The sequence below is a fragment of the Odocoileus virginianus genome, chromosome 23 (assembly GCF_023699985.2).
Source record: "Odocoileus virginianus isolate 20LAN1187 ecotype Illinois chromosome 23, Ovbor_1.2, whole genome shotgun sequence".
Classification (NCBI taxonomy): Eukaryota; Metazoa; Chordata; class Mammalia; order Artiodactyla; family Cervidae; genus Odocoileus; species Odocoileus virginianus.
The window spans coordinates 21,907,862-21,931,994 of record NC_069696.1 but is presented as its reverse complement, the minus strand read 5'-3'; the positions used below and the strand labels follow the sequence as shown (position 1 = coordinate 21,931,994).

At 39.4% G+C, this 24,133-nt stretch overlaps 1 protein-coding gene across 2 annotated transcripts; it reads right to left on the bottom strand.

Annotated features, from left to right (window-relative positions):
- Positions 1-2,413: 2,413 nt before the first annotated feature.
- Positions 2,414-23,195, bottom strand: MGST1 (microsomal glutathione S-transferase 1). Of its 2 annotated transcripts, XM_070453677.1 has the most exons (6): positions 23,093-23,195; positions 20,214-20,359; positions 15,828-15,975; positions 12,895-12,989; positions 8,547-8,607; positions 2,951-3,024 (listed from the first exon to the last, which is right to left on the bottom strand). In XM_070453677.1, the coding sequence occupies exons 2-5, from the start codon at positions 20,336-20,338 to the stop codon at positions 8,568-8,570; spliced, it is 408 nt and encodes a 135-aa protein (XP_070309778.1). In that variant the 5' UTR covers positions 20,339-20,359; positions 23,093-23,195; the 3' UTR covers positions 2,951-3,024; positions 8,547-8,567. The 2 variants fall into 2 exon arrangements, with proteins under 2 accessions (XP_020735358.1, XP_070309778.1); XM_020879699.2 differs by lacking the exons at positions 8,547-8,607; positions 20,214-20,359 and having other exon boundaries at positions 2,414-3,024; positions 23,093-23,176.
- Between the last annotated feature and the right edge of the window lie 938 nt (positions 23,196-24,133).

Sequence of the window (24,133 nt, the reverse complement as noted above, 5' to 3'; positions counted from 1 at the left end):
TCATGTACATAGATCATTTGACCTTAACAACTCTCAAAAGTATAAGGGAACTACATATTGGACAGTGTAATAGGTTATCTAAATCCAGAGGGTTGGGTGTGTGTGTGTGTGTGTTTATGCAGGTAGAGATAATCCTTAAATTTTGAACTTTTCACTTCTGAATTCATGGTCTTTCCCATTATTTACAGCACAAAGCTTTCCTGATAATGCAAAGCTGCTTTTAACATTAGGAAAACAAGTAAAAAGAAACTTGTACCGAACTCTCATGACCAATTGTCCAAAACATTTTATGAACTTAAGAGCTGCTTAAATTATGAAACATAATACAACACAGTAACTTTTCTTTTGTGTGTTAAACCTAAATGAAAAATTATGAGAGCCACTAAAAGCACTATTTAAGAAATATGTATTAAGATCAATCAAGAGATAGAAAAGCTAATAATATAAATGTCAAGTATAAGAAAAATATCATTATTTTAAATGCGCATCATTTATTAAAAATGTTTAAGTACACATAATTCCATTTAAGACAAAAAAATCTAAATGTGTATAGATGTATACAGTGTTTATAGGCTTGTAAACACTTAAGTTTTATGATTACTTATTTTTATATAGAAACAAAACTGAGCATTTTTTATGCTAAATCCATTGGGTAAAAATTTATAGGAAGACAGACTTTGCACCGTCTCAATTTATCACCCGAATATGATTATAAAGTAAAAAGATAGCTTTATAATGAATAAATCTGGTCAATACTACCTTACTAAATTGATCACCACTAATGGGACAAATTGACATATGTCTATAAATGTACTATAATCTGAAGAACACATTACCAAAAATGTTTGATCTGAATCTAAGAATGAGAAAATAATAGACAAAATCAAATCAGATTAAGGATCATTCTGTAAAACAACCAGCCTCAAACTCATCAAAAAATGCTAATGTCATAAGAGACAAAAAAAAAAAAAAAACTCATCCATTTTATTGAAAAGTAAATAGAAATGATAACAAAAGGTAGTATGAGGTCCTTGTCTGATTCCTAGATCAAAAATAAAGTAGTTCTAAAGGACATGATTGGGCTCCAGTTTCATCCATCTCATTAGAATATGGACTTTAGAAAGATGGTAATGATAACCCTATATGCAAAACAGAAAAAGAGACTCAGATGTATAGAACAGACTTGTGGACTCTGGGAGAAGGCGAGGGTGGGATGTTTCAAGAGAACAGCATTGAAACATGTATTTTACCTAGGGTGAAACAGATCACCAGCCCAGGTTGGGTGCATGAGACAAGTGCTTGGGCCTGGTGCACTGGGAAGACCCAGATGGATCGGGTGGAGAGGGAGGTGGGAGGGGGGACTGGGATGGGGAATACATGTAAATCCATGGCTAATTCATTTCAATGTATGACAAAAACTACTGTAATGATGTAAAGTAATTAGCCTCCAACTAATAAAAATAAATGAAAAAAAAATAAAATAAAGGACATGATTGGGAAAATTAAGGAAAATTTAAATATGAATTATGTATGTTAAATATATATGTTAAAATGGGCTTCCCTGGTGGCTCAGCCGATAAAGAATCTGCCTGCAATGCAGGAGACCTGGGTTCGATCCCTGGGTTGGGAAGATCCCCTGGAGAAGGGAACAGCTACCCACTGTAGTATTCTCGCCTAGAGAATTTCATGGACTGTATAGTCCATGGGGTCGCAGAGTTGGACACGACTGAGCAACTTTCACTACTCACCATATATGTTAAATAATACTATTGTATTAGAGTTATATTTCTTTTTTAAATTGGAGTATAATTGCTTTAAAGCGTCTCATTAGTTTCTGCTATTCAAAGAAGTGAATCAGCTACATATATACATAAATATCCCCTCCCTCTTGGACCTCCCTCCCAGCCCCAATCCCATCCAGCTAGGTCATCACAGAGCACCAAATGAGATCTCTATTCCTTCCCCGCAAATAGGTTCATCTATACCACCTTAGTTAAATTTCTTTGGTGTGATAATGATAAGGTTATTTGGAGACTATTTTGTACATAGGAGATACATGTCGAAGTATTTAGAGTGAAGTGTCTCACGAGCATGATATCTATGGCTCACTTTCAAAATGGATGGACGGCATCACTGACTCAATGGACACGAGTTTGAGCAAACACCGAGAGATAGTGAAGGACAGGAAAGCCTAGTGTGCTACAGGCCACGGGGCCAAAAAGAGTCAGGCACGATTTAGCAACTGAACTTTCGAATTGTTCAGAAAAAACATTGAGTGATGGAGCTAAAGCAAATATGGGGAAATGTTAACAATTGGTAAATCTAGGTGAAACATACATAAAAGTTCATGGTACTACTTTTCTGTAGCTTGAAACTTTTGAAAATATTTTGGGAAAGATAAAACTAAATGAAATTATCCTTTGAATTCTTTATTTCATATGCCCATTTCATCAATTTTGAAATACAGGTTTAATATACATGTACTTACTCTTTTTAAAGATTTAAAATATGAAATGTTGAACAAATGTTACAAATTATAATAAAAATTTATGACAAAGTACTTCATGAATAAGACAAAGGAATTAAAAATTATGTTAAATGTCCTGTGTAAATACAAAACAGGAATAAAGAATATTGGCAGTATTAATATGTAGACTAGGTTTTCTCTAACTTAATTTCTCTGCTCCCCTCCCACTTAAAATCATAAAAGGATTCATTACAAATTGGAAGTACAGAATTTTTAGAAAATCATTGGATGATGAGTTGTATGATTCTCTTTACAGGTACAGATTACTTTTAAGCAGTCTGTAAGCCATTGACAATGTAACTCCATAGCCAATGAAAAAAGCCAAAGCACGATTTGGCTGGGGAAGGGGTGTCAAATACGCAATCGTGTGGTAGATTCGTGCTCCGACAAACAGTCTGAAGTGCAGGATGGCTGTAGACAGGTCTGGACCACTCAAGGAATACAGAAGGCCAATACCAAGAAATGGCACAATGTTTTCAAGGTCATTCAAGTGGGCTCTGTGGAAAAAAAGATGACTTGTAAAAACCCTAATTTCAAAATCAGCAGAAATACATTCACTTTTCCCTCTCTTCTGAAACTAAATAGAAGTGTTAATGGATCTTAAACATGCAAAGTAAGATTCATTTTATTTCTCTCAAATTCCCTTGCTTCCCTATCCACTTGGCTGTTATTTAGAATGACTCATTATTTTGTTTCTTCTATTTTCAGTGTATCTCAACATATAAGAAAGAAGGATTTTCGCACTTTCAAGAATATCAAAAGTGCATCTACATAATAAAACTCCCGTCATTTTTATACATATAAAATATTTTTTCTTCTGAAGTCTGTACAACAGCAATTCAAGATTCCTCTTATAAAAATTCTTCTTCCCAAAAGAAGAAAATCCTTTGGGTTGGTATCTTTCTTAAGAGCCCCCTCACTTGTGATAGGATGCAAAATGATCACTGATACCACCCTTGCCCATTCACCCAAGCCACTAGGTTACCAGAAATCAATTTATCAATCTTAATATCAAGAATTTCACTTTCTCCACATACAGATAACAGAATATATAACTAGCCTTTCAAACATGGGAAAAATGTCAGCCAACCTATCCTAAAATTACAAAAGGAATTAGTTAGTAGTGATGGGGCAAAATATACACAAACATGATAGACAATAATAAAGGGAAAGTCATGCACCCTATTATGAAATTTATACCACAGCTAGAAGAAAACAGAAAGCATGGTTTAGACACAACTTTTTCTCCAATTCATGGCACCTCCAGCTAAGATTGTGAACACAAGGCACGTCAATTACTGGCGAGATTTTTTTAAAATATAAAGTGTATATTTATAAAAAATATATATTTTTATTTTTATAAATATATTTATAAAGTGCTTAATTCTCAAATCTGGTAACCCTGTTCCATTTTCCACAGTTAAAAACTGCTTAAGAATCTAGACTATAAATTGAGATTTTGATAGAACTTGTAAGCTTTTGATACATATTTCAAAATGAAGGATAGAGACCTGGGTTCAATCCCTGGGTTGGGAAGATCCCCTGGAGAAGGGAAAGGCTACCCACTCCAGTATTCTGGCCTGGAGAATTCCATAGATTATGCAGTCCATGGGGTCGCAAAGAGTCGGACCCGACTGAGCGACTTTCACTTTCACTTTTTTCTTTTAGTCAAAAAAAAGTGTAATTACTAAATAATCTTTGCTCAAAGATCACCATTATCACCTCTTTTCCTTTCTCCTGTTTTCTGTAGATTATCTCTAAGGTCTCCTGACAAAAATAACAACAAAAAATAAAGGCATGCAGAAGGTAACAGTAACTTGGATAAATAACAATTTTGAAAGATTTAAATAAACAACCACCTGTTCCTAAATAAAGCCAAGACAGAAAGGGTATGAGTGTTCTTGTTCCCTCTGTTTCATGGAACAAACCAAGGGTTACTGAAAGCAAGGTGCGCAAGAAAGGACAGAAACACTATTTTCTACTAAAGATGAGCTCACATCACCAATTACATCAAGGGTATTTGTTTGGACCCTTTGAATTCTCCTGCTGGACCACAGATATTTCTTCACCTCCCATCTAGGCCCTGTTACTTCCTCCTTTACCACATTCTAAAAGGATAGACATTTTTAAAATTGACGAAGAACCTATAATGATGAGACCATGTAGAAATATGTTTGTACTCAGTTGCTCAGTTGTGTCCAACTCTTTGTGACCCCATGGACTGCAGCCTGTCCATGGATCCTCTGTCCATGGGATTCTCCAGGCAAGAATACTGGAGTGGGTTGCCATTTCCTCCTCCAAGGGATCTTCCTGACCCAGGGATCGAACCTGTGTCTCTTGTGTCTCCCACACTGGCAAGCAGATTCTTTACCACTGCACTACCTGTGAAGCCCCAAGTCTATATTAAACAATTGACAAATAGAATACAGTGTGAAAACAGAGGAGAAAGTCAAGGAAAATTAGGGGTAAAGAGCTCCAGTGGTGGGGGTTTGGGGAGGAAATTCAAGGGCAGGGGTTCCTTGGAACTTACTGGCCTCTCCATTCTTTCTGGCCTCCCTCTATTTATCTCTTTCATTCAGTTCTTTTTCCTTGCCCTCAACCCTCAAAATGGTCTCACAGTATTCCTCACTGTTCTAGTAAGGCCAGTTTTCAACAGAGCCTCACACTGTGTTAATTTATGCCTTCTTATATGCTCTTCCTTTTTTAGTTTTATTTTTTAACTTCTTGTTTTATATTGGAGTATAGCTGATTAACAATGTTGTGATAGTTTCAGGTAGACAGCAAAGGGACTCAGCCATACATACACATGTATCCATTCTCCCCCAAACTCCCCTCCCATCCAGGCTGCCACAGAATATTCAGCAGAGTTCCCTGTGCTCTATAGCAGGTCCTTGTTGGTTATCCTTTCTAAATATAACAGAGTGTACCTGTCAATCACTTCTTTTTAGACCCCAGCGTAGGCACATCCTCTCCCAGTGAGCATCTGCTTAGTTCAGTATCACCTTCCCTCTAAGCATCCTAAAGGGGCAGCTTCCTTCATTTCTGTGTCATTCCTAGATGGCTAACGAAATCTAGTAGCAAATGGACATCCGTCTTTATGTATGACCACTTTCTACCAGGGTCTATTACTTCCTCTCCATCACCCCATGTTCCCATGTCCTTCCTCTTTTGGGCAAGTGCCCCTTGGTGCAAGCTTGTTCTGGACTGACCTTAACTCCAGCCCTGCTCTGGGCTCAAGATGCTCCAGTCATAACACCCTAGTCAGATCGGAACCACTCGGATCTCAGCATCGACCGGACCTAAACCAGAGTTGCTATACATCACTGAAAATGGTCAGGGGGTGGCCAACCACAAAAGGAGCTTCACACCAGACTAGCTGACTCCCTTCTCTTACCCAAAGCTCTTCATGCTCAGCATGTAGCAGTGTGTTCAAGTTCCTGCCAGGAAATTTTTCCAAACTGCCATGATCTCGCATCTCCTTTTTTCCTTCCAAATCCTAACATTCTTCAGCTTCTTCCCTTATGAAATATCCCCAAAGACCCTAGGAAGTTACACTGTTATCCTACTACTTAACATCTAGTGGGAGATAGCTTTATATCATTCTTTAAGTACTACATGCATGTGAGTCTGCTTTTCAGTGGAAAAGTTATAAACCCCTCAAGGGCAGGAAGTCAGTCTTAAAGCCATTTTACAGCATCCCAATAAAAGAAGTGACAGTGAGACACACAGTAATCTCTCAATAAACGCTTCATTCATGTATTGGGGCCAGAAAGGAATCATCTAGCTTTAAGTTTTATCCCATCCTCCACTTCTTTGAAGAATTCCCAGTGTGTATCAACTGGACCCCACTGAAGAGTCTCAATAAAGAGGTATTCTCTACCGTTGAAGATAGCTTATTCTAAACATCTCTCCCTAAGTACTAAAACCCTTTTTTTTCTCTTTTAAATGTTTCACCTTATTTCTTCAGCTGCCCTGGTTACCTTACAACTTTATCTTGTTGTAAGGAATGTACATGGGACTTTCCAGGTAGCTCAGTGGTAAAGAACTCGCCTGTCAATGCAGGAGATGCAAAAGACGTGGGTTTGATCCCTCGGTCAGGAAGATTCCCAGGAGGAGAAAATGGCAACTCACTCCAGTATTCTTGCCTGGAAAAACCCACGGACAGAGGACCCTGACAGGCTGCAGTCCATGGGGTTGCAAAGAGTTGGACATGACTGAGCAACTGAGTGTGTGCGTGCGCGCGCACGGAGTATGTATATAATCTTGAATTCTTCTAGAACAATATGGGATAGGATTAAATAAATGCATAATGTAAAAGGCTTTCTAATCATCACTGATTTCCATATGCCCAGAATATAAATAACTTCCTTTAGGCTACTTATCTTGACATTTCAACACATATTACTTTATATTTTTAATTAAGGGTCCCATATGTGTAGTGTATATTTTCTCAATATTGCATGCCTAAAAGCATAACTTTCACGTCCTTTGTAGCCAAATTCAGTCCCTGTCACCAAAACATGCTAATAGAAACAACTTGATAATTACAAATAGAAGTAATGAAAAAGAAAAATTCTAGGTTAAAAATGGAGAGGGGAGATTGTGGAAACTCTTATTCTGAAAAGTATCTCCAAAAGTGATTTAGTAAATCACTCTGTTAACGGAACTGATCTGATCTCAAAAAATACACCTGGAAACCAGAAGCTTCTCTTTCCTGGAGATTCTTTCTTGCCACATTGAAAAGCCAGTGTCTGATCACCAGGGGGCGCTGTACACACAGTCCCTGCACCTCAAGGACACTCCTTTCACAGCTAAGGGCAATTGTTCTCACTAAATTTTATTTGTTGTTCACAATCTGATGAGAAGATTAGCTTAGATAATGGCTTTCTCCTCTAGAAATATCATCCCATGGGCCAGGAGAGACCGAAGTAGGGGCTGAGAAGGGGGAGTGGAAGGCATCTAAAATCCCCAAATAAAATTTCTTTTGCTAAGCTTTCATGGGCATCCTGTGGTCCATGGAATCACAAAGAGTCAGACATGACTTAGCCACTGAACAACCTGAACAACAACAACATAAGTGTAAAGAGAGAAGTTCAGGAGTCCCCTGTGTCACCATCTTGACTGACCTCCCCACTGAAAAGTTTTTTCTATTGAGATTCTATTGCCAACCCATTTTCCTAACATGTGAAACACTGAAGTTATGTACCATCTTCATTTAGTATTTTCTAATGCACATCTACACTGTGGTATAATTCTAGACACATTTCACAGGATAAGCAAAATTATATAAAATTAAAGAAGCAGTGAGGAGTTTTCACAGCCATCCTTAAACATTTAGATATTTAGTTTTGTGATGAATAGTTAAGATAGGAAACACCATGAATATATTTGACTACACTTCTACAATTTGGTGAGTATAAATAGATAATGAAATGGAGACTGAAAAAAAAATTTACTTCTCTAATTCAGGTATCAGCTGCAGCATCTAATCCCTTTAGAATCAAGATCATATTTGCCTTATCACTTTTGATTCCCTGGAAAGTCTGAAAGTGAAGTTGCTCAGTTGTGTCTGACTCTTTGCAACCCCATGGACTGTAGCCTACCAGGCTCCTCATCCATGGAATTTTCCAGGCAAGAGTACTGGAGTGGGTTGCCATTTCCTTCTCCAAAGTCTGAAGCCCCTCCAAAGATTTCTGCAGATTCCCTTATGGTATATAGTCTCAAGATTAACTTAGTCTTCAATCCTGCATTTGTGCACATCTTCATATTCTTCATTTTGATATAAACTTGGCTCTTTCCTCAACTTTCTCAATAAATCAATTAGAAAATGTGGATTAAGATTTGTTGTTGTTGTTTAGTCACTAAGTCATTTGCATGCATTAAAAGCTAAGTTGTTATCAACTTAAAATAGACTATTATTAATATAAAGCAGGATGTTTTACATAAGACTCAGGGTAACCACCAAGTAAAAACTCATAGTAGATACACAAAAGATAAAAGGAAAGCAATCAAAGCTTACCCTTAGAGGAAAATCACCAAATCACAATGAAAGATAAAGGAACAAAGGAATTCCAAAACAACTAGAAAAAAATTAACAAAATGGCAATAAGAACATGAAGTGAAGTGAAAGTGTTAGCCACTCAGTCATGTCTGACTCTTTGTGACCCCATGGACCCTCTGATCATGGAATTCTGCAGGCAAGAATACTGGACTGGGTAGCCATTCTCTTCTCCAGGGGATCTTCCCAACCTAGGGATCAAACTCAGGATCCCTGCATTGCATGCAGATTCTTTATCGTCTGGGCCACCAGGGAAGCATCAGAAATTACTTTAAATCAAAACGGGCTAACTTCTCCAATCAAACAAGAATGAGTGAACAGATAAAAATAAGACAAGACCTAACAATATGCTGCCTATGAAGAGTTAAGGACATAGACACAAGGTGAAGGTGTGGAAAAAGATATTCCATGCAAATGGAAGCCAAAAGAAAGCTGAAAAACCTATACTTATATCAAAACAAACTGGAACAAGAGACAAAAAAGTTCATTGTATAATGATAAAGGGGATCAAGGCATTAAGAGGACATAACATTGGTAAATATATATGCACCCAACAAAGGAAACTTTAATATATAAAGCAAACAGTAACAGATCTGAAGGAGAAATAACAATACCATAATTATAGAGGACTTCAACATCTCATTTTCAACAATGGACAGATCATCTAGAAAGATCACTTAGCTCAGAAGGACCTAAAAGACACTTATAGAACTTTACATCCAACAGCAACAGAATACACATTCTTCCCAGGCACGCATGGAACATTCTCCAAGATAGATCATATCTTAGGCCAAAAAGCAAGTCTTAATAGATTTAAGAAGTACAAAATCAAGCATTTATTCCAACCACAACAATAGAAACTAGAAATCAATTACAAAAAGAAAACTGGAAAATTCACAAACAGGTCAAAGAAAAAACTCAAGAGAAATCAATAATATCTTGAGACAGGTAAAGATAGAAACAGAATATACCAAACTCATGGGGACTCAGCATAGGCAATCTAAGAAGGAAGTTTATAGTGATAAACCCCCATATTTAAGAAAAAAAATCTCAAATGAACAACCTAACCTGTCATATCAAGAAACTAAAAAAAGAAAAGCAAACTAAGCCCAAATTAATAAAGGAAAGAAATAACAGAGATCAGAATAGACATAAATGGAATAGAAACTAAAAATACAATAGAAAAGAATCAATGAAACTAACAGCTGATTTTTTGGAAGGATAAAATAGACTAACTTCACTGCTCTTGCTGTTTAGTCACTGACTTGTACCCGACTCTTTGAGTCCCCACGGACTGTAGCCCACCCAGGCTCCTCTGTCCATGGGATCTCCAAGGAAAGAATACTGGAGTGGGTTGCCATGTCCTTCTCCAGGGTATCTTCCCTACCCAGGGACTGAACCCAAGTCTCCTGCTTGGCAAATGGATTCTTTTCCACTGAGTCACCTGGGGAAGATGAACTTTAAAATAGCATCAAAAAGAATAAAATGCTTAGGGGAATAAAATTAACCAAAGAGGGGAAAGATCTATTTACTGAAAACCGTAAGATACTGATGAAAGAAATAGAAGAAATATAAATAAATGGAAAGATATTCTCTGCTCATGGACTGAAAAAATTAATGTTAACACTTAAAATGTCCACACAACCCAAAGTAATCTACAGATTTAATGTACTCCCTCTCAAAATCCCAATGGCACTTTTTGAGAATTTTTTTTTTAAAGTCCCCAAATTTGTGTGAAACCACAAATGACCCTGAATATCCAAGCAATCTTAAGCAATAAAAACAATGCTGGAGACTTCATACTTCCTGATTTCAAACTACATTACAAAGCTATAGAAATCAAGTCAGTATTTTTTTGGCATAAAAGCAGACTCACAGATCAATGGAACAGAATAGAGAACCCAGAAATAAATTCATGCATGTATACTCAATTTTTCACACAGAAGCCAAGAATACACAGCAGGAAGGGGCAGCCTCTGAAGTAAATTGTGTCAGGAAAACTAGATTTCCACATGCAAATGAAACTGAACCCTATCTTATACCATACACAAAAATCAACTCAAAATGAATTAAAGACTTGAACATAAGACCTGAAACCATAAAATTTCTAGAGGGAATATAAAGGTTGTAAGCTCTTTGACACTGGTCTTGGCAATGATATCTTTGGATTTGACACGAAAAGCAAAAAAAACAAAGCAAAAATAAACAAGTGGGACTACATCAAATCAAAAAGCTCCTGCTCAGCAAAAGAAGCCATCAACAAAATTGAAAGAGAAGTTATAGAATGGGAAAAAATATTTGCAAAGCCCATATCTGATAAGCAGTTAATATTAAAAATATATAAGGAACTCACAATGTCATAGCCCCAAATTAATAAACAAATAAAATAATCCAATTAAAAAAGGGAGACCCAAATAGTCATTTTTCCAAAGAAGACATCCAAATGGCCAAGAAGTAAATGAAAAGGTACTCACCATCACTAATCAGCTGGGGAAATGCAAATTAAAACTAAAAATGAGTTATCACATCACACCTATTAGGATGGCTACTGTGAAAAAGACAAGAGTTAGCAAATACTTGCCAGAATATGGAGAAAAGAGAACTCTTCTACATTGCTGCTAGGAATATAAACTGGTAGAGCCACTATGGAGAACAGTTTGGAAGGTTCTCCCTGGTGGCTCAGATGTTAAAGAATCTGCCTGCAATGCGGGAGACTTGCATACGATCCCTGGGTTGGGAAGATACCCGGAGGAGGGCATGGCAGCCCACTCTGGTATTCTTGACTGGAGAATCCCTGTGGACAGAGGTGCCTCGTGGGCTACAGTCCATGGGGTCACAGAGAGTTGGACACAACCGAGCAACTAAGTACAGCCCAGCGTAGCACAGAACTTCCCTACCATTATCCCAAAAAGATTAGAATATTGCTCGATCTTAAAAAAAAAAAAAAAAGGAAATCTTGTCATTTGGATGAACCTAGAGGACATTATGGTGAATGAAATAACGAAAGACAGAGAAAGATAAATATTGTATGGTTATCATTTATAAATGAAATCTACCCAAAGGAAAAAAGGCTGGACTCATAAAAAGAGAAAGTAGTCGTCGCCAGGGGCTAGGGGTTGGGGGAAATGTGGAGAGGTTGATAAAACAGTACTAACTGTCAGTTATAAGAGGAACAAGGTCTGAGGATCTAAAGGATAACACGCTGACTACAGCAGATAACACTGCATTGTGTAAATGTATAACCGAAAACTGGGGCTTCCCAGGTTTCACGGTGGTAAAGAATCGGCCTGCCAATGCAGGAGATGTAAGAGATGGGAGTGCAATACCTGGGTCGGGAAGATCCCATGGAGTAGGAAATGGCAACCCACTCCAGTATTCTTGACTGGAAAATTCCATGGACAGAGGAGGCTGGCGGGTTAGAATCCAGGGGGCCGAAAAAGACTCAGACATTACTGAGCAACTGAGCACAGAGCACATATAACTGAAAGTTGCTATGAGAGCAGAATTTAAATGTTCTCACCAAAAAGGAGGGGAGGAGAGATGAAATCTGAGAGGTGATGGATGTGTTAATTACTGAAATTCATTAATTAATGTCAACTAATTCAATGGAAGGACTCTGAAACATATATGTGTATCAAATGAATGACACTGTACACTGCAAATTGTACACTTACAATTTTGTCAATTAAGTCTCAGTAAAGATGAAAGAAAAACTTTGTAATTTACATCACTTTATGACAAGGAATAAGAAATATACCTTCAGAACTAGAATTGAATGTGCTTTTAAAATAAGTTTATTAATAGTATCATTAGGAAGCTGGGTAGATGGTATCTTGGCTTATTGCTTTTCATTGTTCACTGAATTCTCTGTACATTAAATATAATATCTACAAAGGAGGGAGAGAGAGAGAAGATAGGGAGAGATTCCCCAAGTTCATACTTTCTATTTTATGCAAAAATACCTAGTTCTTCAAACTTTTACCCAAGCTGACAGTCTCACCTCTGGAGAAAGAGGACAAAAACTGCAAGAATCTACCGTCCTCGTTTCACCTCCTACCTGTCATTACTTTTGATAAATCACTACACAGAACAAAGTCATTAACCTAACAAAGTGCACAGAAAAGCTAAATTGGAAATACATGCAATCACAGTGATAGTTGGAGACTTCTAGATCGCTAATTTTCTATAATTATACAGAGTAGGTAAAATGATTGACTTTTCTTTTTCTTCAAGACCCCAACAGCCTCACTTGACTCTGAGACCAACATCCTGTGATCAAATGAGTCATTTCAGGAGACACTTGGTTTACCTTCGAACACGTTCCACCCTGTCATCCGTCCGAAGATACTTCTTGGCATTTTCTCCTTTGCCAAAGCCTGCGCAATCTTCGGGGTTGGCAAAAACCTATTCCAAATGCCGAGGGGGAAAAAAAAAAAAAACCTGTTTCAAATACCAAATAACATGGGGAGTACTCTACCTGATATTCACATTTTATTAGAAGAAATACAGGCATCCAAGTTGGTCATTATAAAAAAAAAATTGGGAGCTATAGATCAAACCCAGGGGTAGGAGAAAGCATGCAGATTCTCAGGTAGCTTAGTGGTAAAGAATTTGCCTGCCGACACAGGATGCAGGTTTGATCCCTGAGTCCAGAAGATCCCCTGGAGTAGGAAATGGCAACCCACTCCAGTATTCTTGCCTGGGAAATCTCATCGACAGAGGAGTCTGACAGGCTACAGTCCATAACGTAGCAAAGAACTGGACACAACTGAGCACATACACACAGGAGAAAGCATCTCTTCTAAAAACCTGAATTTTTAAGAACAGTGTAAAAAAATTTTTGAAGAGAAGCATAAATAAGAACTTATTAAATAAAAACCAATATATAAAAATAGTGAAAAGGCAGCAAAACCAGAAAAAAGCATAATTCTGAGTCCTCATTAAAATAATAAAAAGCTATTATTATGGTGAACTGGCATTTTTTAATAGTAATATTGATGCACTTGTCCTTAAGAACATTATTTCGAACTGATTGACTCATATGAAAGTCATAAGTTTATTTGCCAAAGATACCAGAGAACAGGCACACAGCATAAAAGAGTGGGGACAGTTTTGTACTTTGTTAGGATATGTGTGCCTCTTTTTCTTCTGAATTAACTAAAACTTTAGGTTAAACAATCCAGTGAAATATAAGAAGCTGAATTGCATTCCTATAAACACCAGGCACATATTCCAGGACATATTTTCACATAGTCCTTCCTTTCATTATTATGCTCTTTGAAATGATTTCCCCATTCCCTGAAACTTGAAACATGCACTTAAAAATATTTATGTTCCACTACTTAATGATTTATAATAAAGAAAAACATGAACTATAAAATTAGCCTTAATTTAAGCTGAGAAACTTCATAAATAATATAGCATTTTTCTTAATGTGACATGAGCATTTATTTCAGATAAAGATATTGAGGAGAACCGATCAGCTCTTGAGGGCAGATCTGTCTGTCTGGTTCTGAAATAAATGCATGGCACATACTGGATGTTCAATAAAGAGATTTTGACTAAGTAAATAATGTATTACAATGGAAAGTGCTTGAAATAGGAGTTTAAAACCAATCTGAATTTGAATCCCAGCCTCAGCCTTGGTTGGTGTGTAACTTTGGGAAAGCTACTTAACAGCTCTGATTTTGGTTTCCTCATCCATAAAATGGGAAGAGTAACGCTCATCTCACAGGATAATGCTAACAATTATGTAAAATGCTCCCATGACCTGACATACACAGTGTCACAGTGCCTGGCGTAGATCACTGGCATTTCACAAATTTGAATTCCCTTCCCCTTTTCTTCTAAGACAAGCAACATTTCTGCTGTCCTTGATGCCACAGTATTTCTAGAGGACAGTGTGGATCTGGTGGTTGCTTGTTGTTTAGTCTCTCAGCTGTGTCTGACTCTTTGGAGACCCCATGGACCATAGTCCACCAGACTCCTCCGTCCATGGGATTTCCCAGGCAAGAATACTGCAGTAGGTTGCCATTTCCGGCTCCAGGGGATCTTCCTGACTTAGGGATCAAATCTGCATTTCTTGTGTCTTCCGCACTGGCAGGTGGTTTCTTTACCACCGAGTCAAGACCTGGTAGTAGCAGCCACTTTCTAGACAGAGGCTCAAACACCTTGCCCTGTTAGAGGTTTACCTGTGTGGATATGTGCCCCATTAAAATGCAAACATCATTGGGAAGGAATGATACCTCAAGACGGGAAGGAATGATACCTCAAGACAGTAATGAAGAAATACCTTAGGGAGGACTGTGACTTCTAAATAAAAGTAAGGCTCTGGAGGACTGAAACTCAGGACCAAGACCAAGAGACAGAAGTGATGTTTTCCAGAAAGAAGTTGGTGAATAGGCACAGGAGTCACACCAGTGAAAATCATCTAATTTTGTAGCTTTGCTTTACCCATATCACTGTTATCACAAAACAGGTTGCGTGCTCAGGAGCTCAGTCGTGTCTGACTTTTTATGACCCCATGGACTGTAGCCTTCCAGGTTCCTCTGTCCATGGGATTCTGTAGCCTGGAACACTGGAGTGGGTTGCTATTTTCTCCTCTAGGGATCTTCCCAGACCAGGGATTGAATCCACGTCTCTTGCATCTCCTGCGCTGCAGGCGGATTCTTTACTACTGAGACATCAGGGAAGCTCTTCCCCTGTATATGGGTTATGTGTTTCAAAACTTTCTACCACCTTCCCCAAGCCTCCACTTAAAAAAAAAATTCTTACAATGCTGGGTAGAATACTATCCACTTAAGAAATCATAACCACCCACAATTCAAATGCCTTGTCCCAATCATAGAGACTCTATTAATAACAATAAGAACTTAATTCTGTGCCCTAAGGCATATCCCTGATCTGCAATAGAGCTGAAAACACCAATTCACTGTCTAGAAAGTGACTATTTTCTAAGCTCTAGTTAGCAAAATTAACTTCAAAATCACAAAGTTTCCTTGAAAAACCTGATACTTCAGAAATCTCATATGCTAATTGAACAATAAAAACAAACAAAAAACCATTTACTCATTTCTGGGAGAAACTACCTATTCTGTAAATATATCAGAACCACCTGAACTAAATGCCTGCATATTCATTTACAGTATCAAACAATATGCCATTGGGCTTTACAAAAAAGTTAAGAAAATTGCTTTTCAGAATCCCAACTGTTAAAACAAAATACTGCCTCCCAGGTCTTACCTTTCTTGTCAATCTATAGAATGCAGTTGCAGTGCTCATAAACATCATTTTTGAAAGCACAATTGTCGTGTAGGAGGCAAAGGCCATGAATACTTCATTCTCCATTAGCTGCGAAAGGCTGACCATTTTTTTGATTTTGGTCTGGAACCTTAAAAAGATTTTAGACAAGATAGGAAAAAACAGACATAAATATCCCCAAATAATGGGCACTTGGTGTCCTTATACTGCAACATTAACCATATTGTTCTTAAAGATATTTTGGGTTATTTGAAGAAGAAATAATCATTTAGTTTTTCTTTTTTCTAATGAATAGTATCATGTTTCTTTCTGGTTCTTTTTTTCCCATTTTAATCATTTATTTAAGTTACTCTTTTTATATAAGTCAAGAAATACATGTGATAGTCTTTGCTCTTATCCATGGTTTTTCTTGTTTTCATTTGCTTTTATTAGCGTATAGCCGCTTTACAATGTCGTATTAATTTCTAGTGTACAGCAAAGTGAATCAGCTACATCTATGCATACAGCCTCTCTTTTTTGGATTCCCTTCCCATTTAGGTCACAACTAAGCACTAAGCCGAGTTCCCTTTGCTATAGAGGAGGCTCTCATTCATTAGTTATCTATTTTATACATGGTATCAATAGTGTATATATGTCAATCCGAATCTCCCAATTCATCTCACCCCCATCCCTGGTTTTTTTCTGGTTCTATATCATTAAGCTTGAACATATCAAACAAGCACTGTGTGAAAATGAAAATATAGGGGTTATCACAAGCAAATATACATAGGTAAACTTTGCTAAAGTTAGAATAAAATCATATTTTGCATCATGATGAGCCACAAATTGGACCCAAACCAGAATCCATGGATCTCTTTCAAAACATCATACTATGTACATAGTAGTACCATTAATGTTTGAGTAGAAACGCCTAAGTTCTAATACATGCCCTTCTTTATAAAGCCAGTTCACAACCTTTTGTCATTTCAGTGGTAATCAAGATCTGACTCCAGGATTTGAATTCCAGCCACATCATTTGGTTATTGTTTTTGATTGAGCGATTTAGCCTCTGTGAAACTGGATTTCTTCATTGGTAAGATAGGAATAGTTGTTCAGTTACTAAGTTGTGTCCAACTCTACAACCCCATGGACTGCAGCACGCCAGGCTTCCCTGTCCTTCACCATCTCCCGGAGTTCACTCAAACTGCATCGGTGATGCTATCGAACCATCTCATCCTCTGTCGTCCCCATTTTCCTCCTACCTGCAGTCTTTCCCAGCATCAGGGTCTTTTCCAGTAAGTTGGCATCTCCCAACTTAGTGGGTTACTGTCAGGATTTAAGTGAGATAACGTGTGGAACATACCTAGCACATGCCAGGCCCATGAAAACCCTCAATAAAACTGATTAGCTCCTCATCATGATCATCACTGTCACCACGACTAGGGTCATCATTCACACCAACACAAGTGAAGAGGGTGAAACAGGATAATGGAAACATAAAATAAAAGGTGTGCAAAAATAAATAAATAAATAAAAAGCTTGCAAACGTGGGGGAGAAATAGGTATTCATGATACTTTCGTAGAAGGGACAAGGGGAGGAGGATTAGCTTTACAAAACTCTTCAGGTCACTTCACATTCTATATTTACTCCCATTGAAAAGCTGTCAAGAGTAAATGGAATGTAACCCCCTGAATCTAGAGTTGGAAGAATAACTAGAGAAGTGCTCAGGAGGAGGAAGAAGAGGTACACAGATGACACTCAAATCCAAGTGGGTAAGAATTTAGGGAAAAGCTGAAATTCGGCACTATCTGACATTCTTTTTAACCTCCTCTGTTCTATTATCAGCCCCACTACCTACATCTTCTCTTTCTTCCACATAAACACACACCTTTTATCACGAGTGCATGTATGCATGCATGCTAAGTCGCTTCAGTCATGTCCAACTCTCTGCAACCCTATGGGCTATAGCCCGCCAGGCTCCACTGTTCATGGGATCCTCCAGGCAAGAATACTGGAGTGGGTTGTTGTGCCCTTCTCCAGGGGATCTTCCCGACCCAGGGATCAAACCCACGTCTCTTACGTCTCCTGCATTGGCAGGTGGGTTCTTTGTTACTAGTGCCACCTGAGAAGCCCATCTTTTCTCATACCCAAGCTTAAACACCATTTTACTGCCTTAGCATGAAGTGTCGTCTCTTGTAGACATATCTGTTCCTGCCTTTAAAACTCAACCCCTGCATGCAACCTATTTAGAGAAATTATTCTAATCATTCTACCCATCTACCAGTAATCTATAAACCTATATATCTTTCTAGACTCTGCTACTGGTCATCCAGTTGTCTGTATGTTACTGTTGAATGTGACATGCCTATATATATACATATCTATATATATATAATACATACATATTTAATTTTATAAGACTTGGCTATATTATACCATGTACTTTATGTGCATTACCTTACATAATTTCTATAACTATGAGACTATAGTCCTCATGAGTATATCTATTCTACAGATGAAATAAATGGAAATTACAGATATTGAGCAGCCACACTGGGACAGGAACCCAAGTCTCTGGTCTCACATCTCATATACCAACCACACTGCACTGTCTCCTTCAAGAGACTGCAAACTGCTTAATTCTGATTCAACTAACATTGAGTGAATGCCTACACTGCACCTACCCTACACCTGCACCAGTGCCAGCACCCATTCCACCAGTTATCTTCCTTCTTCTTCCAATTATGCGACAAGGTAAGTATTAGCCCCATTTTGGAAATAAAAACCCAAAGCTTCCTAAGCAATCTCTATTTTGAAAGGTAGGCTAAAAATAGCTTCCTTGGGTTCAGGCAAATAGAAATGTACAGTTAACCCTTGAACAACACAGATCTGAACCATGTGGATCTACTCATATTTGTATTTTTTTTCCATACTAAATACCAGAGTGGTACACAATCAGTAGTTGGTTGAATCTGCAGATGCAGAGCCATGGATACTGAGGAACTGTGTATAAGGAGGGGGTGACTATAAGTTATACGTGGATTCTCATCTACCCATAGGATAGGCCCCCCAACCCCCATGATGTTCAAGGATCAGCTGCATTTAGTTTAAACACTCACACACACACAGTAGCAAGTTAATCCACTTCCACAGGTCAGTAGTCTTGAAAGCAAGTATGACAGATTCTGCCAGCTAAAGACTGTCACTTGCCATCTGATTCTATGAGAATCTTTCTCATGCCCTGAAAGCAGTTCAGAGTTAATCAGAGAGAAGTCACCCTGTGTTCTAGGAAAACTGGCAAAACTGGCTTGCAGATAGTTAGACAGTTTCTGGGAGAAATTTTTATAAGCCAAATTTCTTGCATCTTCTTATACCTAGAAAAGCACTAAAATCATTAATAGAGACACTATTCCTTATAACCAGCAGCAACCTTCTACCAAGATCTGGGTTTGATTGCACATACCCCCTTTACCAAATTCATTTATATACTGACTTCCCCATCTACCTCTTTAGAGAAGTTCTTCAGCTTTAGAGAAGCTAGCTGAGGGGCTGTCTCCTGGGCTACAGTCCTCAGTAAGCCTCAACAAAAACTGAACTCATAGCTCTCACATGATGTTTTTTTCAGTCCACATTTCTCAGGGCAAGATAATATTATACTTTTAGTAACATTTTTAAAGATTTTTTTTTATGTGGATTTTTTTCCCCCCAACTGTTGCTGCACAAAAAACCAATTGTTAAAACACTGGTTCTGTTTTATGAGGTTTTTTTTTTGGCCACCAAGGCATGGAGATCCTAGTGTCCCAACCCCAACAGGGATCAAACCCACACCTGCCTATGTGGGAAGGTCTCAACGGCTAGGCTGCCAGGAAGCCTCCACCCCTTGCTTTTCGCAACATTTAATGTATCTACTATTGTTCTAGTATGGGGGTGGGGAGGAGTCACAAATAAACTGCATTCTTCTCCATCATTGAATTTAGAGTAATTAGCTTAATTTCTAAGTCCCTAAGCCCTATGCCTCTGAAGAAACACAGCAGGGAGGTTAATTTAAAAAAAAAGAAAACAACAACTTAATAAAGTTTATCAAGTAGGAGGTGCTACTATCTAACCCTAGTTTTAAAAGTCAACAGGTTTCTGTAGGTCTTCACCAGTGTTCTCAGAATGAAATGCATTTACCAGTGAAAGAAAAGTTGAGAGGATGGTTTTCTCTCAGTGAACATGGGTATTGAAAGAGTAGAGAAAAAGTAGAAGACTTTCAGACTGTTGCTGGGAAAAGAACACAAAATCTTGAGCAGTTGGGGACAAAGGTCAACAGCAGGATTTTTTTTTTTTTTCCCTCTAAATGTGAACAACACACAAAGTGTACTTCACAGAGAGAATTTCTTAATCACCAAGAATGTGGCTTAGCTCTTCCAGTCTGTGGTTTTGGGAGGTGGCCAATACTGAGCTCCTGATACAGCACTCTGTGGGCCCACAAATCGCCTCTCAGGATAGACGTGGTCCACTCCCAGCACATCTGAGGGTGGGGTAAGCAGAGCTAAAGGTAAGACATTAAGAAACAGGAGTCATTTACAGCATGAAATTAGGCACCACTAATCTACACTTTTTTTTCAAGGTTTATTTGTCGATAAGCTGCCCTGAACTTGCATCATGCCATTGCACTGCACTCCAAAAAGAAGTTACTAGAAGCTTTGTTCAGGAAAGATCATCAAGAGAGAGGAAAGTGGTAGAGCAGTAATAATATTTCAGAGGTTAAAGTGTTCAGTGATTTGAGTAGTCAAGGAATGCAGTAGAAATTATCTAAGAAAAGTAAGCAGAACAAAACATGAAACTTGGTGATGAGTTATAGAAATTATTCCAGTGATGAATTCTATTTGGACAGTGTGTTGTCCCTTTCATTGTCCAACACTGGTTGGCATAATAGAGAATATATCTACCTATCTCACCAGAGAGGGGGACTCAATCACCTAATGTGGAGGGGGTGCTTTTACGAAGGACAAAAACAGACTCCAGAACTAGACGTAGTGGATCCAATTCTGTCATTTACCAGCTGTGATTAACTAATCTTCCCTGCAACATGAGGTTAATAAAACCTCCTACCTCACAAAACTCTTGGGAGTATTAAGTGAATAAAGCATAAAGTGGGGAGTCTGGGAAAAAGTGGATGCATGCTTATGAGTGGCTGGGTCCCTTCTCTGTTTGGCTGGAACTGTCGTGGCATTGTTAATTGGCTATGCCCCAGTACAAAATAAAAAGTTTAAAAAAAAAAAAAAAAAGAAAGGCAGTGGGACCTGGTAAGTGCTAGGTAAGTACTTGGTGAATAAATAAGCTCTTACCTTGGCACTGTTCTAGGCAGTGAGGATACAATTTCAGAGTTTTCAAAGGCCATAGCATTATCTCTCTTGAGAGCTTGGAGAAATTCAAGTAGAGCAAATAATATTTGTCACTACCTTGAACATATAATGAAACTGAGACCCAGAGAGGCAGAATTAGTAATCTGACCCAAAATTCACAGTGGAGGGCCCAAGACTGAAACCCAGTTTTCTCTAATATTGAACCTGTAGGCTATCCACCATCAAGGCAAAGAATTCTGGACTACCCTGGTCTTCTGGGGAGTTCTTTCCGTCAAATCCCCTTCCTGTCTTATCCCCCTCACCCTCCTCCCAGAATCCCACCCCACCCCCTTATTGTCTATCACAGTTTAGTGATAGATACCGTTTATTAACTGAGAAATAGTCCTCTTCTCTTTATAGGCTCTTGGCCAAAAAGAGCAAAGTTACTTTATTTATGGCGGCCTTCCTCCTTCAATATTGTGCAACACAGAAAACATGAGCACACATTCCCATGGGCATGACTCTGCAATTTCAGACCTTCTTAAAGCAACTGAACACTGCCCATGAGATAAAGAGAAAAGACAATTCAGTGGCCTTCTTGCTGTTTGTGAGTTCTAGAATTTACTGAATAGACTGAGTGACTGCAGACACGGCCCCCTATGCTTCAGGGCCAGGTGTTGGGGTGGGGGTGGGGGGGATGCTGCTGGCTGTGGGGGGAAGGGGACTATGCTCAGGAAACTATGCTGACCTCCTTTTCCAGTCTCTGCATTTAAGAAACTCCACTCTCAAACAAACCCTCAGAAAAACCGCCCTTGCCGCAGAAAGTAATATTCAAATTTGGACCGATTTGCTATTTTTCAAGATGGCCAAAGATGGCCAACACACACACAGAGGCTTCTTACTTTGGAAACCTCAGAAGACAGCAAAATTCAATACCAGCCTAATTCCCAGAGAATACAAAAGGTGTGTCTTCTTTGGTATTCACAGCAGGGTAGGGCTCTGAGAACACTGGGCTAGTCTGGTCTAAAGCCTGTTAGCTGGGGGCCTGAACAAGTTTCCAAAAGCTATTCAACCATGTTTGAGGACAGCCCACTTGGCACTTTCTTAGAGAGTAAACAGCAGAGGGAAAAAGAGAAAATAAAAAGTGGTGTCAGGACTACCAAAAGATCTTGTGACTATTTCAAAGAACGCAGCAGGTAGAATCTGCAGGCACCCTGGCCCCCACCGCCCAAGTCCAGCGATGGCAGTCACAGGTGAGGCCTTAACTCCCAGGGAAGGGCTCCTCTCTCCTCTACTCCTTCCAAACGCTTCCACCTCCAGTCTGGGCGCCTCCCCTCCAGAACCCTCCCGGGGGGTTTGATCCTTAGCTTTCCTGTCATCTAATAGGATCTGATTCAGGTCCTGCTGCACTTTGTTCATTATTTCTATTATTTTTACCTTGCTGATGTTCCTCTGGCCTGTCAAAGTGAACCAAGAAAGGCAAGTTCTATCTTTCAGGAGATGCAAAGTCCAGTTTCTCCTGGATCTCAGAGGTTCTGCAGGATTTTACACTCTTAGGATGAACAGAAGTTGCTTAAACTGCAGCCATTCCTCAATTGCTGTTACATGAGCTCACGTTTTACTTCCCCAAAGCTCAACGGGCGCCCTTTCCAAGTGGATGCTCCCTTGGCTTGAGAATTCAAAGTGGGTAAATCATCACTTAAACACAAAAAGACTTATTCTCTCAAGTTGTATTCCTGGAGTTTGACAGTTTATCTACGGGGTTTGGGGGGGGGGGGGGGCGGGTAAAGGAATGAAACTCCCTTTTAAAAGTAATGGATTGAAAAGCAAACTTTTAGCAGTTACTCTGTGCAAACAAGTTTCAGGTCTGCAGAGATCCCCCAAGCCTGCACCTGCCACCCCGGCCCCCTTCCTGCCGCCACCCTCTTTCTGCTTACCCTCTGCTTACACACCACTCCCGAGTAGGTGCTGTGAATCCGAGCAGGAGAAAGACCGCGAACCGGTCCCAGAAGCGGGTCGCTCGGGAGCTGTGGGAATTTCACTGCGCGGGGCAGGCGGGACATCTCAGAGGCCACGCCCCCTCTGGTTAATTTCCGCGGCTTTTGGCTCCGGGTAGCTGAAAGCACAAAGGCCGACCTCGCCAAACCCCTCCCCTAAATCGCCTGATTTTTCTCTCCCGGAGTAACCCCCGCCCACCGGTTGCGCTTTCTGAGCTCTTTCTTTTCCGTGCGGTCTGAAGTTCTCAACCCCAAAGGCCGTTTGCCCGCCTGCGCCTGGGGACCTTTCAAGTTTATGTAGCCGCAATTTTTAAAGGTCTCAGTGTTGAAACCACTGAAAGCTTTAGAGAAGGTTTAAATCTAGGGGGCGAGGCAAGGAAGGGACCTGATTAGAACTCGCTGATACTTCTGTTGAACTTTGCTTTCCCTGCTTCTAAAGGCTGGCACTGACAACAATGTAACCTTTGGCGTAGATTATCTAGAAGTCTTCCAAATCCGTGATCCTGGACAATTTGCTTCCCCACTCTGAACCCTTTCTGTTCAGAGTCCAAAATGGCACTGCAAGAAATTAAACTGGGTCAGTTCTTCCACACGGAGAAGGCAATAGCACCCCACTCCAGTACTCTTGCCTGGAAAATCCCACGGACGGAGGAGCGTGGTGGGCTGTAGTCCATGGGATCGCTAAGCGTCAGACACGACTGAGCGACTTCACTTTCACTTTTCACTTTCATGCACGGAGAAGGAAATGGCAACCCACTCCAATGTTCTTGCCTGGGTAATCCCAGGCACGGGGGAGCCTGGTGGGCTGCCGTCTATGGGGTCGCATAGGGTCGGACAGCAGCAATTCTTACACAATCAGCTTAGTATAGCTTTTGTAAGGACTTAAGGGGAGTGTTTAAGAAAGCTGTAGTTATTCCAATACCAATATCTAGGCTGCACGGAGATCAAATCAGTCAATCCTAAAGCAGATCACAGCCCTGA